The sequence below is a fragment of the Melopsittacus undulatus genome, chromosome 4 (assembly GCF_012275295.1).
Source record: "Melopsittacus undulatus isolate bMelUnd1 chromosome 4, bMelUnd1.mat.Z, whole genome shotgun sequence".
Classification (NCBI taxonomy): Eukaryota; Metazoa; Chordata; class Aves; order Psittaciformes; family Psittaculidae; genus Melopsittacus; species Melopsittacus undulatus.
Window position 1 is genome coordinate 78,104,193 of NC_047530.1, and position 19,180 is coordinate 78,123,372.

The 19,180-nt window shown below is 42.2% G+C and overlaps 1 protein-coding gene across 1 annotated transcript in view; it reads left to right on the forward strand.

Moving 5' to 3' along the window:
* Positions 1-18,729, forward strand: part of NXPH2 (neurexophilin 2) — a 31,268-nt gene extending 12,539 nt beyond the window's left edge. Inside the window, exon 2 of the mRNA XM_031053308.2 lies at positions 17,905-18,729. Coding sequence (XP_030909168.2) covers positions 17,905-18,648 — 744 coding nt within the window. The 3' untranslated portion in view covers positions 18,649-18,729. The remainder of the gene's footprint in view (positions 1-17,904) is intronic.
* The last annotated feature ends 451 nt before the right edge of the window (positions 18,730-19,180 follow it).

A 19,180-nucleotide genomic window follows, 5' to 3' on the forward strand; every position in this document is an offset into this window, starting at 1 on the left:
AAAGCACACAGAAAACAAGATAAAAACCTAAATTAAAATCAGAGTAAGGATTTGACTTAAAACATAAAAGAAGAAACAGGACTAAATTACGTACTTATTGCACCCTGTTGTACCTAGATACTGCTGCACATCTGGTATATGAGATAATGCACTGTTTAGAGACTATTATGAACACAAAAAATAGGAAATGAGCTTCAAGTCTTAACATTACATTCCTTCACTACTGGGAGCAAGTAAGGTCCTTCACTCCTTTTGTAGGTTGTGTGATATGATTCTCTCTGTCTGTTTGCTCTGTGAAGAATGTTGACATGGAGGAAACCAGAAAAAGAATGGTTCTGTAAGAATTATTCTGTGTAGCACAGCTGAGAAAGGGTTGTGTTTTTATAAAATCCCAGTGTGTATACCAAGGTTTAACTGCAATATTAGCCACAGCAAACAGTAAGAGATAGTTGGTTTGAGCCACGTGTAGAGCAATAAAAGCCACATGTATCTTGTCCATTCATTTATCATGTAATAAAAATAATTAAAACTAAAGGCAGTTGTTAGCTGTTCTTGACCTGCAGTGGTGTATCTTCTGTCAGGACTACCTGGTGTTATAATTTGCTTTTGTCACAATCACGTATGTCAGTTATTTGCATGAGTCTAGCCTGTAGCTGTAAGACAGGAGAAGCTGAATCTGCAACCAAGGTGCTTTCCAGTTACTTCGTGCTGAAACTCATGGATGGCTGAATAGATCTAATTTCTGGTAGGGAATGTTTTCCTCATACAATCATGCAAAATGCAAATGTTTATTACAAAAAATGACATATGTATAGTATACTTAGCTCTGGACTTAACATACAGGAAGTCAAAGGTCTCTAAATATGGAACATCAGACTACATCTGGCCTTTAAGTGTTTACATTCTTCCAAACTGAATATTTTCTCTAATTTTGTGTGTGCATACCTGAATGCCTGTTCACCAACAGGGGGGAAGAAGAGGGTTTCTACGATAAGCCAGGACACACAAAAGGAGACTGGCTGTCCTTAATGCAAAGCCAGGTATTAGTGACGTGTTCCTGGTGTACAGCACTAGGTGGGATGGCAGCGAGGAGAAATACAGCAAGCAGCAAATCTTTGGTGTTCAGCCAACCCCCTGTTCCCAAATCCAGACCTGAGCAAGAGCAGCTCTCATACCTTGAGAATAGAGAAACAGTGGTGGGAACATCACAGTCTGGCTATGAGACCAAGAAAAAAGCATCCCAAACCAGAGAGAAGAGTAAACCAGCAGTGTAGCAACTTTGCCTTCTCCCTCCAATCTCTGCTACATTTATCCTAAATAGTGACCATGAAGATGAAAGCAGAAAAAGCAGCTAAGTGAAGCATGCTGTTGGCACCCTGGAGAAAGCATCTCTTGCTGAGTATTGAGCAAAATGAAGCGCACGTCAAAATTATTTAGGCATTTTGATCCATATTCAGCTGTTGGATTTTTTTCTGAAATTCAGCTGACCCCTAAGCAAAGCTGAACATGAGCCACATACATCTGATCTATACTAATGAGGTGTTGCCCTTTGCTGGCTGGACAGAGATCTGCCAAGATATTTCTGGAGCATGATTTGGAAATAGCAACTCTGTTCAGTGAAGCAGTGTATTCAAGAATCTTGTTCTCTGAATGTAGGTGTTAACAATTCTTGTTTCTCACTGAGAGTCCAGCCATCCTGCTTTCCTCTGTACGTGGCTTGTGGATGGAAGAAACTGCTATACCTCAGACAGGAGCTGGAAGGTTCCCTTCTTCAACCCCAGACAAGAAGAACAGATGAACCTGATTTATTTACAACTTTCTGACCCCAGATCCATAGCAAACTACTGTGTGTATACTCTGGCTAATTTGGTGGTCATGCTTCGTCCAGATTAAGTTTGTACTGGTGGGTGATCCATACAGGGATCTGGCATGGGGCTGTGCTGCCTTAATCCTTACCCCTGCAGCACTGTGGGCAGGTAGGACAGACAAGCCCTTCCTGAAATGGTTCTTCATAAGCAACTGGCACTTTCATAGGTATCATTAGTTGAAATGTTATTGCATGTAACACAGCTTATTGGTCTCAGAGATGGATAAAATCACATTCTTATTATGGATTCATTCATGCACATACATATTTATAGACTTCAGAAGATCTCTGAAATCGATCACATAGGGCAACACGTTCAATTTTAATACAAGGGGTTCTTTCCTGTTTCTTTAGAACCACCTTTTGTATCTACAGGAGGCAGTTTAAAATATTTACAACAGAACTAATTTTTTGTCTGTTATATTTTTATTACCGACTTTGGTCTAGGCAGCAGATACATTTTGGTTTGCTTCCTTCTTTGGTCTAGACATTCTGTATGAAATTAGAAACAAGAAGGAATGAATGGCTTCTTAAGCCTGACCTCACTTACACATCACAAGTTCTTGAACCTTCTGCTTATCAGCTCACACATCATATCCGTTGCTTTAACAGCCCGTTCTTCCTAACCCTAGTTTGTTTGGATTTAGAGATTTTTCATCCACTTGTTAACTTTCAATTCCAAACCCATTCATAAACTGTGGTTAGATTTCTTACTCAAACTCAGAATTGGCTATTTATACGCTGGAGGGAAGGAATGCCATCCAGAGGGACCTTGACACGCTTGTGAGGTGGGCTGATGCCAACCTCATGAAGTTTAACCATGACAAGTGCAAGGTCCTACACCTGGGTTGGAGCAATCCCAGGCACAGCTACAGGTTGGGCAAAAAGGAAATTCAGAGCAGCCCTGCAGAGAAGGACTCGGGGGTGTTGGTCGATGAGAAAATGAACATGAGCCAGCTTCAGTGTGCGCTTGCAGCCAACTGTATCCTGGGCTGCATCAAAAGAAGTGTGACCAGCAGGTCAAAGGAGGTGATCCTGCCCCTCTACTCTGCTCTTGTGAGACCTCACTTGGTGTACTGTGTGCAGTTCTGGTGTTCTCAACATAAAAAGGACATGGAACTGTTGGAAGAAGTCCAGAGGAGGGCCACGAGGATGATCAGGGGACTGGAGCACCTCCCATATGAAGACAGGCTGAGAAAGTTGGGGCTGTTCGGCCTGGAGAAGAGAAGGCTGCGTGGAGACCTCATAGCAGCCTTCCAGTATCTGAAGGGGCCCTATAAGGATGTTGGGGAGGGATTCTTCATTAGGGACTGTAGTGATAGGACAAGGGGGAACAGGTTGAAACTTAAACAGGGGAGGTTTAGATTGGATATAAGGAAGAAATTATTTACTGTGAGGGTGGTGAGGCACTGGAATGGGTTGCCCAGGGAGGTTGTGAATGCTCCATCCCTGGGAGTGTTCAAGGCCAGGCTGGACAGAGCCTTGGGTGATATGGTTTAGTGTGAGGTGTCCCTGCCCATGGCAGGGGGGTTGGAACTAGATGATCTTAAGGTCCTTTCCAACCCTAACTATTCTATGATTCTATTTAATGGAAAAGACCTTGTTTTGTACTAAACCTTTTCAGACAGTACATGAACTGTGCAGTGACCTGTCTTACTTGCAATTATGATTCTTCTGAACTGGTTTGTTCTGGTTTTTAAAAAGTGGTGAGAACTGATTACCATAGAGTGGTTTTTTTCAGAATAAATGTTAAATTAGCAAACTCCATTTTGGAAGCAAATTCATTATGTGATAGGGAGGGCAAGACCATGGTCAACTGAAAAAGTCCTCAAAGAAATTTGAACCCTGAGGTGCAAAAGGAGCACTTTGGTTTTGTTATTGTGCATGGTCAAGTCCAGGAGTAGGGAAGAGAATCAAAGGCAGAGGGGAATGGGGATAATGCAGATGTTATCTAAACTTTAGGGGGGAAAAAATGTGTGTGCTCTGAGAAATACAAGTCAATAGAGCTGAGCTGAGATTTCTCATTGGATACTTACGTAAACTCACCTCATCATATTCAGACCTTCCCAGATTTTGCAGCAAGAGGTTTGGGATCCAGTTGGCTATTACAGCACATGTATCCCCTGATATTTGCATTCCAATTTGCATTATTCAAGCTAACAAAGCAAAAACTTTGTACAGTTATGCTTTTATACGGCCTTTCCTCTAAAACACCTTTAGTAAATATCCAAAGAGATATTTTTGTTTCTAGGATTGTACATTTTCTAGGCTATACATTTTGGACATGTGTGCCTTAAAAGCTCTATGCAAGAGTCCCATTTCCCCTGCCCCCAGTTCTCCCGTGGGTGATCTGTGTGCTTTTGGTGCTTATTTCACCAGCTGCAAGCACCCTGCTAGTACAGTTCTTTCATACAACCTGAAAATGTAATTCTTTATATGACAATTGAAATGCATCAAATTCATGGTGGGATAAGACCAAATTAATACTTGGGGTTATGTGCACAGCAATTTACAGTGAAAGAAAGATTGAAAGATACCAAGATGTGTTGAATGTATTCCCTTTTTTGTTTGTTAGAGATAAGGCATATGTGGAGCAAATAGGTTTGAAAGTGTATTTTATACGCAAATGACAGCAATTTGTATTAACTCCTATTGTGCTAGAATGTAACATTTTCATCTGATGTAATTCTGTCTTTCTTCAGATCCTCTTTCTGTTTTACAGTGCATGTACAAAGATCTTAGATACTAAATATCTCAGTAAATTATGGAAAGTAAACAAGCCAGGCACGTGTTGTGACATTCTTCCAGTCAAACTAGGTATCAAACTCATCTCTTCTCCTTTTTTTAAACCCAAGTCATGGATTTATTATATCAGGACTGATGACTTGCCAGCTTATAATTAAGACATGTTAAACCTTATGCAGCGACTGGATTTCAAATTTGTACCTTGTCATTTTTAGAGTGTATCAAACCTATTATTTCATTTTGGAAGTAACATTTATCTATACCTACCACTGGTCTAGAATATGACTAATTCTGATTTGTCTGTTTTAAGAATCAATCAAAAAAGCCAAGGTTTTCTATTTAAAAACAATGCTAATAAGGAAAATCCTTCTGTTTTAGAAAGCTTTTAATTCAGAAAAGATTTGACCAACTAATCTCAAACTGTTCCACAAATCTTCAAAGCACAAACAAATTCAGGCTGAAAGGAATTCTGTTTTTCCTCTTCTCAGGGACATAAAAGATGGCTGAATAAATTAAAAAGGATTAAAATTGGGTTTCAATAGGACCTTACAGTATGAAGTCACTGTTACTATACCATTATGCAGTGCACAATGGCTGCAGGCGTGGCTGGCTGCTGCTAGGCAAAGGCTAATATTGTTTCACCTTAAAACTTAATAAGAAGGCAGCTTCAGTCAATGATTTTGTCTTCTTTAAGAGAGTAATTCATTTAGGAAAGCAGCATGCATGCATGTGTGTAGGCTGCAATAAAAAGTCTCGAAGTGCCCCAGTGTGCAACCTCATGCTAAGTGGTTTGAAAAGAAAAGAGATTTTAATTTAATTTAGGGAACTGCAGTGGTCTGCTACACATACTGGGGGGAGGAGGGACGCTGGGAGCCAGCATGCCGCTGCTCCTCTGGCAGGGGCGAGGGCAGGCAGCTTCCACCTCCCGCACCCGGCTGCGTGGTGGGGAGGAAGACAAACCGCAACCCTGCCTTCCTCCCGAATCAATGCAACAGCATTATCATTATCTCAGCCAGAGCAGGTGGGGAAAGGCAGCGAGACGAGGCCGCCCGGTACCCCCAGCAAGGGATGGCTGTTCTGCACAGTCCTGGGAAGGTGCTCACCCAGCGCTAGCCAGGCTTTTCCCAGAGGGCCTCCACTGCACTGAAGAGATGTAGGTGGAGGAGCTTCTCCCCCGTGTGTGGTCCTCACATCTCCCTGCCGCTCTTCTGAAGCAGCCTCATCCCCAGCGTCTGTACCCCTGCCCTCACCCCGCAACACATAGCATTTCTTGTGGAGTGGGAGGTCACCTTTTCCTGTGTATCAGTTGCAGTCCGGCATGCTCTTGTAATTCCCATGTGTTTCTATCACAAAGCTTTTAAGCAGAAATATTTTTCTTGGGGACATGCTACAGACATGGCTTGAGGCTGTTTCCTTTCTGGTGCACTAACAAAAGTGCACATGGAATGTAGGGTTACCAAGAAGGAATATCATGCTTCAAATAAATGATGGGATGTGTTTTCAGGGAGAAAGGTTTGAATTTGAGATTATTAGTCAGGCCCCCTTATCCCTGCTGATAGGCTTTTGGATGCATCCACACATGTTCTTCAAATACCAAGAGGGTTCAGGAGGCATCATGAAGAGTCCCTGAATAACTCCAGTTAGCAGAATCTTTAGCAGAAGGGTATTGCCCAGGGTCTTGGGGTGGCCACAGCTTTCCCAGGATGTCAGCACAGAAAGCACTTGTGGCAGGTCTTTTCAACCAGGAGCTTTGCACGCTGAACTCTGTGATATTCCTAAACTATGGTTAAACTGCAGTGTGACAGTGATGTCAATTGGGCTTAGCCAGGGACATACATGGCAGCTAAGCTTGGCCCTGCACAGCACTGCAGCCACACAGTGTGTCCTGCCATTGCCCCTGCGGGTCCCTGTCTGAGCCAAGCACGTGCCAGGACAAAAGCTGCACTTTTTTATTCTTTAAAGTGAGCATTTCCTCCCTGACCCTTCAGAATCCTGCACCCTCTGACAAGATGTGCTTAACAGAGAAAGCTGAGATAAAATCCAGAAACTTGGAATTTGTTCAGCTCGTTCTCCTCTTGCTACAGTCATCTCAGATTAAAGGCAGAAGGTATCTTCCAGGAATGGGCTCTTCATCTCTATCACGTTAGTGACAGGTTGTTAGGGGATTCAGCCTGCAGTGAAGCAACACAAAGATCTTATGGCTTATTTAAATAATGGTGTTCATTGCCTATTAAAATGTAACTTCTTGCTTTAACATAGGATTAATTAGAATATGCAAGAATGCAATTCAGTTACATTTTATGCTTCAAGCCAGTGTGTACTTTTCATAACTCATTCCCAGGAGTAATATGAAGAGCAGCACAGCATTCTCAGTTCTGCCATTAAAAGCACAAATGACTGTAGACCCCGTTCTTTTCAGAAACTTGGCTCAAGTATCACCATTGTTAGATTTTTCATAATGTATTACTTTGGTCATTACTGTTTTGCAAGATAACTGTTTCAGTGACAGTATCCAAAGTGTTTGAAAATAGTTTGCTGCAGCACCTTTGTCTTTTAAAGGCCATTTGGGGCTTGTTATTTTAATCCTTGTGCAGCCTGATCTATCACTTCAAACATCTGTCAGCTGTGCTTTGTCTTGGAATTGATAGTGATGGTGTTACAGATTTTTCAACAGCAGCTGTTAGAGGTTCATTAGTTAGACTCTCAAAGGGAGTAGATAACTGTAATATTTTTCTTTGTTAATCATCTCTTACGCGTTGTAATAATACAGAGCTTGAAATCTGCTAGAAATGCGCAGTTTCTCTCTAACTTGCCAGAAGCATCCTTTTATTCCTTTAATCTGGCTCGATTATTAAAACTCTCTTCTTCATAATGCAGTAAAAAATTGAATAATGGCACATGAGTAGGAAGATAGAAAAATCAGCTTTTGCTGTGTCGTATTTAGCACGGAGGGAGGTCACTGAGGGTCTCGGAGTTCACATCCAAAAATGAATCAGCTCCACAGAGGAGATTAAGAGCTGTTCAGTAATTGATTTTTAATTTAAAATTTACAAGGCATTCAAAACCTCGATGACAACTTCAGTAAAACCAGGTTCATTTCTAACAGGTACAGCAGTTATCTGTTAATGCATTTTCCCTACCACATAAAATAGCCTTAATGGTTAAACATGATTCTTAAAACATTAACCCCCAAAAAAATCCTTGCAAGCCGGCTTGTAGCAGCGTGACTCCTGCTAGGAGCTTCAAGGGACCTGAGCATCTGTGAACTCTCCTGCAAACTGAGAGCATATCAGTGCTACTGCTGGTTCAACCAGCAATGCTCACCAACAGATAATTACAGTTTAAAATTAGTATTTTAATGAACTGATCTCAGCAAATGTAAAGCAAAATCTCCCAGGCATTAAAGAAATAAGCAGGAGGGAAAATTATTAACTGTAAAGTTCAATAGATGGGTAGTCAGCAGGTGCTGCCTTGGCAAAGAAGTCGAGTATTCCCGTTTCAATTTTTGGTAAGAGGAGGCTTGTTCAGGTCTTGGTCCTGCAAGCTGTCGCTGTTCCAAGGCATGTGGCTTAGTGGGACTTCGTAGCGTCATGTTTGCAGTTGGACTTGATCTTGAAAGGTCTTTTCCAAACAAAATGATTCTAGGAGCAGTGTTTGCAAGTGGCACAGTGACTTCAGTGGAGATTGAAAACATCTGGGACATCTCACAAGCTTTTCAGGTGAACAGGAATGGTTTCTAAAAGTAAGTAACTGCCAGATCTTCATCCTAAAAGCAGAAGCTTCAGTCCCAGAAGAGAATACCTGAGTCCAGATAGCACCAGTGAAGCTCAGTGCAAAACAGATTGCAAGACTGCAGCCTGAATTTCAAGGAAAGGGAGGGGGTTGTGTAGAGAGGAGAACCAGTTAGAGGCACCTACTTGAAGGCCTCTGCCAAAAGCCATTTCAACCCCACCACAGCCTTGGGATGCACTTGGACAGGCAGAAGACAAGGGCCACCATAGAATCACAGAATGCTTTGGGTTGGAAGGGACATGAAAAAACACCCAGTTCCAACCACCTGCCATGAGCAGATCACCTTCCACTAGACCACGTTGCTCAAAGCCACATCCAACCTGGCCTTGGACACTGCCAGGGATGGGGCATCTGTAGCTTCTCTGGACAGCCTGTGCCAGTGCCTCACCACCCTCACAGGCAAGAACTTTAATCTAAATCTCTCCTCCTTCAGTTTAAAGCCATTCCCCCTTATCCTTGTCTTACTTTCATTTGACCAAAGGCCCTCTCCAGATTTCCTGTAGGCCTTTTAGGTACTGGAAGCTGTTCAAAGGTCTCCCTGCAGCCTTCTCTTCTCCAGGCTGAACAATCCCAGCTCTCTCAGCCTGTCCCCATAGGAGAGGTGCTCCAGCCCTTGGAGCATCCTCATGGCCTCCTCTGGACTTGCTGCATCAGGAACCCACATGGTCAGCTTAGGTTTCATCTTCTCCCTTCCAGTTACCAAGGTTCGAAACTACTCTTGAAATAAATGCTCATTGATTTTCGAAGTCAGAGTTCAGCTTTTAGCCATCTGTCAGCAGAAGTCCTGCAGAAGTCCCACCTAGCTAGGTTATTCTAGTACTGTCATAGACTCAATGATCTTTTATTTGCTGAAGGACAGTTGATCTCTTAACACAGGTCAAGACGCCATGTAGCCAGTCAGGTGGATCACCAGCCCACTCATTGGCAGCATTTCCTTGTCTGTCCTGTTATGAACCAAAAATTCTTCTTGAACATTTAATGTATTTATAAAGTCTAAGCTTTCTGTATCTATCATAACTGAATTTGATGTTTTTTGTACAAGACATTGTGTTTTCAGGTCATTCACAGAATGGTTTACATTTATGTTACTTCTCCACCCTTCAAGAAGAGCTGGAATCATCATATATAGCAAAGAGGAAAACTACCCAGTAGTTTCAGACAGAATTGTAAGAGTCATTCCTCTACAGACATACAAATGGGTTACCTATTTTTTATCTCAAAGATCTCTCTTTCAGAGTTAGAGAGCAAAACCCAAACAAGTAGAAAGAGGTTAAGTCTTCAAGAATGGCTGTGGTGCACATTTTTTGGCAAGAAGTGTTTCTCAGAAGGAATTTTCTGTTCTCAGCAAAAAGGTAGATCAGTTCAATGCATGGATAAAATTTAAAAGCTAGTTGTGTTCTAAGCACTTTATCCAGTTGAGGCTGGAGGGAACACTTCAGATATAACTTAAAACTACTTATCAAGGTTGTGTGAAAAGGCAGCACATACATACTTCCCACAAATACATTCGTGAAAAAGGAAACCTTTGCAGGCTTTACTTTTAATTTTTACTCCTTCTTCCTCCCAGTTTTGTTTTTTTGCTGAAGTGCTGTATTTGTAAAATACGACTTTGCTTTCTCACACAAATTGGAGGATTTAAAAGTGATTTTTATCTTTCTGTAAAATACAGTACTGAGTTTGAAGTATCTGTTTTGTTTAAAACTGCAATGAAATTGCATCCTGAGTTGAAACTTCTCCCAAAATATCCCTTCATTTTCGATTTGTATTTTTGTCCGTGGGTTATTTGGATGTTATCATCTCACATCCTCATTAAAGTCAAGATTTCTACCTGTTGCCTTCCCTAGCCCTTAGTTGTGTACAGATGTAGACAGAGATCTTTCTCTGTCAGATCTTTTGAGGAAAAATGGCAAGCACCTTTCAGCAGTGTGCCAGGAGCCACGCTTCATTAGCTTCCTGCACGCCTGCCGTGAGAGCAGAAGAGCAACTTACCACATTAGAGGGAGGAGAAATAGTGCTGAGTCGCACATTGGCTTTCATGTTTCCAGTTTGTGTTTTCTGACTTACCTTCTGTGACAGTCTGAAACTCCTGAAAGGCAAAAGGCTAAAAAGTGAGAGAAGGCTTCAGGCATACCCTTATTGTTGTGTCTCAGGTATTTAAGTGTGTGCTTGTGTTTAGCAGTATTAGTTGACTTTCGGACAAGTATTATCATTCACAATTAATAGATTGACACACAGTTTCAGCGTGCCATTCCTCATTTTCTTTCTCTCACTTTCCTGTCGTGCCATTCGGACCCTTTCCCTGTGATGCTGAAGAGCCATAGCTATGGAGGAAGCCCTATCACTAGTCACTGATAGCAGGATGTGGTACAGCAATGATCGCTTCCCCTCTGTTGGTGGGGATGCTAGTACAGCATCCCTCTGCAGGGGGGAATTTCTCTGTAGGATTCATTTACAAGCAGAAAATTTAATGGGCTGCAAGGTTCAATCATGAGGCCTTTTTTTTTTTCCTGCTGAAGCAGCTTGTCATTTTAGTTTTAACTGTAGGAGACAGGACAAAATTGTTAAAGCAATCCAGTTTTATTAGCTATTGAACAGGGGATTTCTGTCCACCTTTCCTGGGCGGAAGACAGTAGCAATAGCCGTATGAGCCTTTAAAACTTTCCAAATTGCAGCATCCCTGACATGACTGAGAGATTTTCAGAAGTCTGTGCTCTGCTGTCATCCAGCTATGCTGATCAGCACCTATGACAGTCCACTCCTTGCTCTGCTGTTTCCCCCAGGTAAAGGATGTCTTTGCTGAAATCAGGGTGCTGATCCCCATAGTCCCTGTTCATATTCCATTCTAAAATGAGAGAGGAATCAAGCAGGTGACCTCTGAATCTATGACTTACTTAATTTTATCCTTGCACCATAGTGTTTCAAAGAGTCTGTCATCCCCCACAGGAGGGACGAAGCCAGTCACAACAACTTGCTGGTATTTATTTATGTACAGTTTAGCAATGGAGAGGTTGTACAAGTGTAGAAAAGTGTTTTGGGTGCCTGGAGAGCAAGGGCATCCTCAGTTACAACATTCAGCCTCCTCTGAGTATTCACATCCCACTACCAGCATGGGTAAATGGTGACAGCGATTTCTGTGGAGTCTCTTAATTTACATGGAGAAATAATTAATTCCCGGCTTTTGACAAATGCGTAACGAAACTGGGGTTGCTTAACCAATAAAGCTGACAGCAGAACCTTCAGTAATATTCAGGTCCCGCTTCTGCCGGTGTGCTTCTTGCACCCCTGCTTTCTCCCAGGCTGCAAACCGCAGACACCGCTTCCAGAGCCACATGGAGCACAGAGACCCCGCTCTCAACCACCAGCTGTCTCCTGTCATTTCTTTTGTTCCTGAAAATTGACAAAAGGAAATCCCTGCTCACTCAGTTCCTTCCCATCAGCTCAGTGCTCAGTGGATTAAATGCCACATGATGGCTCATGGGCTCCCCATGGGTCACACCGGCTGCCACATAGGTAGTGAGCATCAACAGGACTAGGGGAGCTCCATCGGCAAGTGCTCACATACACTTCTTAACTTAGAAAAACAATTTCTAATAAGCAGCTTCTATCAGCTCCTCTGTATTTAGGTAATTTAAAATACATCTTCTGAGAAGAAACACACACTGCAGTCTGTGGCAGGATGTTACATGCTGAGTACAAAGCAGAGTACACACTCAGTTTTCACTTGATGCAGTTTTCTGTTGGCAACATGAACCAGCCCTTCACATTGCACGGGGTAGTTGTATGGGAGCTGCAGCTGATTGCGAAGTCAGGAGGAGGAGAAAGCAGTGCAAATTCCAGAAGCTGTCTGGAAATGAAAGATTTGTGATTCAGTGCAAAGCAAGATCTTGTTTCCTGGGGTAAGCTGACCTGTGCAGCTTTGTTTTCTCAAGGGGAATCCAAAATCTTCCCAGCAGAATATTTGGGAGAAGGGATTAAAAATCAAAATTCACAAGCAGAAACCTGAGCATGTGTTTCGGCAGCTGAAGATCGAGGCATCCTTAAAGATGTTTCTGCGTGGCAGCTTAAGTTGTTAATTCACAGCTTTCATTCCTAGCAAAAGCTGTGATGATAAATGCAAGCTAATCCACCTGACAATTATGAAAGCACATGGGCTTATACCATCCTGGAAAATAAGTCTGTGACTAGATGGAATAAACATAGCTCTTCTGTACAGTCCAGTTGAAAGAAGATGCTTAATTCCTGAATTCCTTGAAGCATTCCTGACAGCGACCACATCTGCTGCCATAAAACCCATCATGGCCTCTGCCTTTGGGAAAAACGTATTTAATAATCAGTAAAGTTCAAGCTCAGCTTGTTGTGATGAATTATTAGAACCCATCAGCCTTTTCTTGCCAAAAAAAAAGGCTATAATGGAACATAATTTTGTGGTTTTCCATTTAATTGATGATGGGCTGAGTTTTTTATTAATCTTTCTGGGCTCCAGTGTAAGATGCTGAAAAAGCTAATATGAGATCATTGTATCTATCTATCTGGTTAATGTGTGTGCTTTGCAAAATTGGTAAGGCCTGTCAAGACATAAATTATTTCAAATATGATAAATGTGTTGAAATCGTTGAATTTTCAACCAGATAAAGCAGAACTATTTCTCGTCCCTCCCCACTCCCTTCAAACTGAGGTTTTGTGCAGCCACTCGATGATGCTGCGTTATGGCGGCCAGGGAGGTTCTGAGATGGCACAGGCAGGCCTGAGAAGCGCCCTGTGCTGCTGCAGCAGTGACATGAATATAAACCATGAGCTATAGCTGAAGGATGGAAGCAGCTGAGTGAGGGGACCCCTGGAAGCCTCCCTCAGTGTGGGTTTTTCACTGGTGAAACTGGGGGTGGGAGGAGGTTACTGAGTACCACCTCCTTCCTACCACCCATTCCTTTCCATCAGTGGGATAAAACACTCACCAGTGAGCAGCTGATAGGTGCTTCAGAGCCATTTATCCCAACAGACCTATTTATTTTAGCTAATTACCAAGAGTTTTTGAATGACTCCTGGCAGGGTGAAGCTGTAGAAATGATCGTGGTGATTGATGAATAACCTGGGTAAAATTCCCAAAGCATCAAAATGATGAACTCCTGCACACCTGCTTTGCCCTGCAAGTTCCAGACAACCCCAAATTTATCTAGGCAAATAGAAAAAACTGCAGCATGTACTGATACCAGTGTCACATCAACACAGGCTCATTTCTCAGAAACAGTTCACAGGGAATGTTATTTAACCCTGTGATGCTCTACCATGGTCAGGATCATTCATGGAGAGAGGGTTTTTGAAGAGCATCTTTCAGAGAAGCTCACAGGTTAAAACAAGTGATTTGAAGTTTAAAACTCCATGAATATAAACCACATCATGCTTTGGTTTGAGCTGTTCTTGTGGTTAACATAGCAAAAGGAAACAGCAAGCCATGCTGTGTATTCTGTGCATCTCGACTGGTCCAAGATTATGTTTCTTACTGGAAGATATCTACAGTCTAATGGAAATTTTAGGGTAACCAGGTGACATTTTACAGCCTGTGTAATATGGAAAAAGATTAGGTGTTTTCTTCTGTTTGGAAATTGATGGTTTGGAGGGAATGGGAAATGCAGGTGCAGCAGAGAACTGCAGCAATAGCCATCTATTTAAATGTATATGCTAACTTCCCTAAGCCAGTATTTTTCCAAATACCCTATGAGCAATATTTTCCACTATAGGGAAGCATTACAGTGAAATGGGAAGATGCTGAGGAAGTAATTTTTTCCAGCATGTGCTGCATTCTTTCAATACAGATTTTTTTATTGCCCAGAAATTGCTAACCAATGTGAATAAACAGCTGAACAAAGAGCATCGGCCCATCCTTGCTAAGAGCAAAAACCTGCCGTCAAGTGAAGGAAGGACCTTTGTGATGTATACATCACAACTTGGCATATAGAGAAAAATTAAGTGTTAAGAGTTTGGTTCTCTTACAGTGCAGAAAGTTTGATTCAGAATAGGAAAAAAAACCAAACCAAATTCCTGCAGATGCACAAAAAAGGTTTTACATTAAAATAGCACAAATATTATTCACATTTCTGAACAATTCCCCCTCATTCCTGCTCCTGCACTGGGCACTGAGCAGAGCCAGGAGGGCCTTTGTTAGACACCTTGGTAGTGAACACTTGCAAAACACAACAAATGTGTCACTCTGCCCAGTCCCCTTCCCTGCAGCCCATGGAGCCGACTACTCTGTCGGTGTCTGAATCTCCTTCCAATACTGAAATCAGTGAAACAAGAAGTTGGGTGAAGCAAGAGTTAATGCTGAGCGAGATCGGAAAATCCTCCAGTCTACAAACTATTTCAAGGAGGAGAAGGAAAAAAAATGGCTCAGGTCAAGTGTGCGGTACATCTCTCAGCAGTAGCTAGTGATTGCTGTCTAGGTGTTAAAGGCAAATATTACATCCTTATAATTGAATATATTAATGATTTCATGTTCCTATATTATGAAAGCTGTTTCGTTGCCACATGAAATAGTCCACATTGCTATAGCTCTGTTTCATTATCTTATGATTACATCTCATTCAGTGTAACACATAAATAATTAAAAGTAGTAGGTTAGTGTGATGCAACTCTGCAATTCCACCATCATGGTTTTGAAATAATTGTGTCCTAATACATTATCAATGTGACAAACCCACCTAGTTGTAGCATACATTAGTATTTCCCACCCTTCAGCCATCCCAGACCTTACACCTACATATTTCTTCTTTTTATATCAGAGCCTTCTGAAAAAAGCAGTTCAGAAAGCAATACTCCGCTATCTCATTTGGCGTTAAAGCCCCCTGAAGAGACATACATAGAGTATTACCAGCAGCACATGACTCAATGCCCTCCAGATCGCTTCATAAAAGAAGAGAGAAGAAATACCAAAGAGCCATTGCGTGGATTTCAGTAAACATTGCAGAAGTAGCCCAGAAGGATGTGTGTGTGTCCCTGTGCCCTTGCCAGAGGACAGTCAGAACTGGGTGTGGACACCAGCAAAGTTAGAACCTCCTGTGAACAAAGTGGCTTCATTTCTATGTATTTCTACTTAAAATTTCCAATGGCAGTTCCCTCCAGCTCAGTTGCTAACAGCAGCACCAACCACCTGTGCCCACAGTTTTGGGTGGGCATTAGCATTTTAGGTAGCAGATGCTTTAGCCATGCAAACACAGAGAAAAGTTGCTGGTATTTGAGCACTGCCAGGCCCCTGATCCCAGCTGCAATCTAGAAACACAGCAGCAAAGCCTCTTCCACGCTTCTAAAAGGCTCTGATCAGTTTTGGGGTGGAGGATGGGCAAACATGTCCATCAGTTCTTGTTTCATCTGAACAGGTTCACTTCTCTGTGGCAAGGGAGTTATTTTCCTAGCAGTGGTGATGGCCAGCTGTTCTCAGCATCACCCCACTGAGTAACGCTGAGATTGGGAGCAGGCTTAAAAGTAGCTGAAGACCCACACATAAACATGACATTGCTTCACCAGGAGCTTTCCATCACAGTGGAAATGATGCTTCCCCCAACATCATTATGACAGCACTATTTGTGCTGGTACCGATAAGCATCAGTCACTGTTTCCATTAGAATTTCCTATTTTCCTGGGTTCATAGCTCGGCCATAAAAAATGTAGCATAGAGGCAGAAAGTTGACATACAGGGTCTCAGGCTGAGAGTGATCACTGTTGTCTGTTCTTCCCCTCTTCCTAATCTAAAGAAGAAAATACTGTACTTCTGCAGAAACACACCTGACTGCTGCATTTCAATCCAGCTGTAGATTTATTTAGTAATAGTAATGGTGATGGCCACCTTTGTCAGCATTCGAGCTGTGAACATTGCTGCAGTGGCTGCCCTTCAACACCCAATCTTAATTATTGGGTGAGGGATGATGAAGGAGGACAACATGGCAAGTGGGTATGGGTGCTGGAGTAGAGCCTATTGCTAAAGAATAGGCCCTAGTGAGGAGTAAGCCCTTCAGAGCTTCTGACCTTTGCCAGATGTTGAAACTAAAAATTAAAGATTATAGAAACAGAATATTCTAGAAGCTGAATACTGCTAGGAACTAAAGGCGTAAAAGACCCCTTTGGATGAGTAGCAGAGAGAAAAGTAAGCCCAGCATTACAGTTTCCCTAGTGAGACAGGCAGCACATCCCACCCAGCACCAGCACTCAATGTTTTGATTGCTTTAGGCAAGCTTCCACCCTGTAATCCTGTTGTGGTGGCCTGCTGGATAGTGAAAGCTCCATCCTGTGTGGCAGTGATACTGGAAGCCCTCTGTCCAAATCCTGGCACTACAAGATGGATGATGAAGTGAGAGCATCATTTGGCCAGGAGGAAGAGGTAGCAGCAATTTCTCGCTGGGGATGAGGGCAGTTCATTCTTATTTCCATTTTAAGTGCCCTTTCATTCTGTTCACACATTTTGTAAGTATAATTGCAGCTGAAAAAAAGTTTCTCTGTGCATTAGGATGATAGCGTAAGGCAGTCCTGAAGAGTACAAATCCTGGACAGCCATTATCCGAAACTTACAGTCAACCCTTAAAGGAATTAAACAGGAAAAGTTATATGGACATTTCTAGCCTGCTGAAAGACAAATTCTGCTTCCGACCTCTTGAGCATTCTGCATTTTCAACAGGACTCCCACAGTGTGCAGGAAGAATATACACAAGCAGTGTCTACCTTAAATTGGAAGTCTGCTGTTTACTTTCAGTGTTTCACTCTGAAATCTAATGCTGTTCTATTGCTACCAGAAGTAATTACTTGCTTTCCGATTACAAACAATTTTGTGTCAGACTTGACTTGGTCTCACCACATTTCTGAATAGTGAGATGTGTGATATGGCTGGGATTGCTCAGAGCTTCTTGAAGGCTGGGCCTGGCTAAATGCAGGCAGCTTAGCAACTGAAGCCAAGACACCAAAAATATGGTTACCTTTGCTGTCTGTCTCAAATTAAAAGCACAAATCGGCATGCTAAGTTGGGAAAAATGGAAGAGGCAACACCAGGAGAGACAAAAGTACAATAAACAGTTTAGTACACAAATACACTACCAGAAGTAGCTGAGCAAGCAGGATTTTAAGCTTAAGGCAGTTGACACGTTAAGAGAAAAAGAAAAAGGGAATGAGAAATGCTGCTGTTCTGTTTCACTCCCATCTCTGAGCAGAGGTGCCGCTTTGCTTTTTTCCAGCTTCTGAGGGCATCTTTCTATTTATAACAAATCTGCAAGCAGAGGGTGTCTGCTCCTGCACATCACAGCCCTCAACCTATCCAGAGATTTATCCATTTGTGCCAGTGGACAGTTCCCACTGAGCTTTTTGCATCTTCTGTCAGCTATTCTGAGTAAAATTCTTGAGCTTTCATGGGGCAGAAGTTGGTGCTGGACTGGTTCAGACACTACTGGTGTACAAATAAGTATTAATGGCTCCTCTAGTATCTTGGTAGTTTTATACAACTCTTTCTTTCTGCTTTGAAACAGGTATTTTGTGACACTAATCGAGTCGTACAAGCCACAGACGTGCTGGACTGGGAAGACAAGGATGCTGCAGAGACACTTGTTGACAATGTGGTCCATTCCAGGATCATCAATCCCTTACGCCTGTTTGTTAAGCCATCTCCAGTACTGAAACATGGCCAGGTGTCCTACTCGGACAGCATAGAAAACTTTTGGGATTGGTTGTCCAACATCACGGAGATTCAGGAATCTCTCACACGAACTAAACGCAGACCTATAGTAAAAACTGGGAAATTCAAGAAAATGTTCGGATGGGGCGACTTCCACTCTAACATCAAAACTGTTAAGCTGAACCTCCTCATCACGGGGAAAATCGTCGATCATGGCAATGGGACCTTCAGTGTTTATTTCCGACATAACTCCACAGGTTTAGGAAATGTTTCTGTAAGCCTGGTGCCACCTTCCAAGGTGGTTGAGTTTGAATCATCTCCACAGTCAACACTGGAGACCAAGGAATCCAAGTCCTTCAACTGCCGAATCGAGTACGAAAAAACAGACCGCGCTAAAAAAACTGCCTTGTGCAATTTTGATCCTTCAAAGATCTGCTACCAAGAGCAGACTCAAAGCCATGTCTCCTGGTTGTGTTCCAAACCCTTTAAAGTTATCTGCATCTACATTGCTTTCTACAGCGTAGATTACAAACTGGTGCAAAAGGTCTGTCCTGATTATAATTACCATAGTGAGACTCCGTACTTGTCCTCTGGCTGATGCGATTGTGGGTAACTAGAGATACAGCATCACTCAAAAATACGTATTTCCATTAACCTTTTGGAGAAGAACATGTTTTACTAACAGGTTAAAAAAAAATCCTTAAAAACTGTAGTGGTGTTTGTGCTGTATCGTAGATAATCAAACTGCTTAGGTAACAATCATTTTCCTTTGAGACTCTTTAATAAGGGAACTACCAGACAGACCCATGACAAAATTCAAACAGAATTCTGTCTGTCATGAACATCGACCTTGAAAACCAGTTTTGGAAACTAGACTTGATGATAGAGATGTCTTTTACTTGCATTGGATCCTGTTTCTTGGTCTTTTACTTGCATTGGAGCCTGTTTCTCACTGGGGATGTTAGATGATGACATAAAGAACAAATGATGAAGCAGACTTTCACATGCTTATATACAAAATCCAAATAAACAGACCTCCCACTAATTTAATAAAAAATGTTACACAGAGCTCAAGGAATCAAGTCCAAATACTAAGAGAAAGTGCTATTTCTGGGACAAAGAAAAGGACA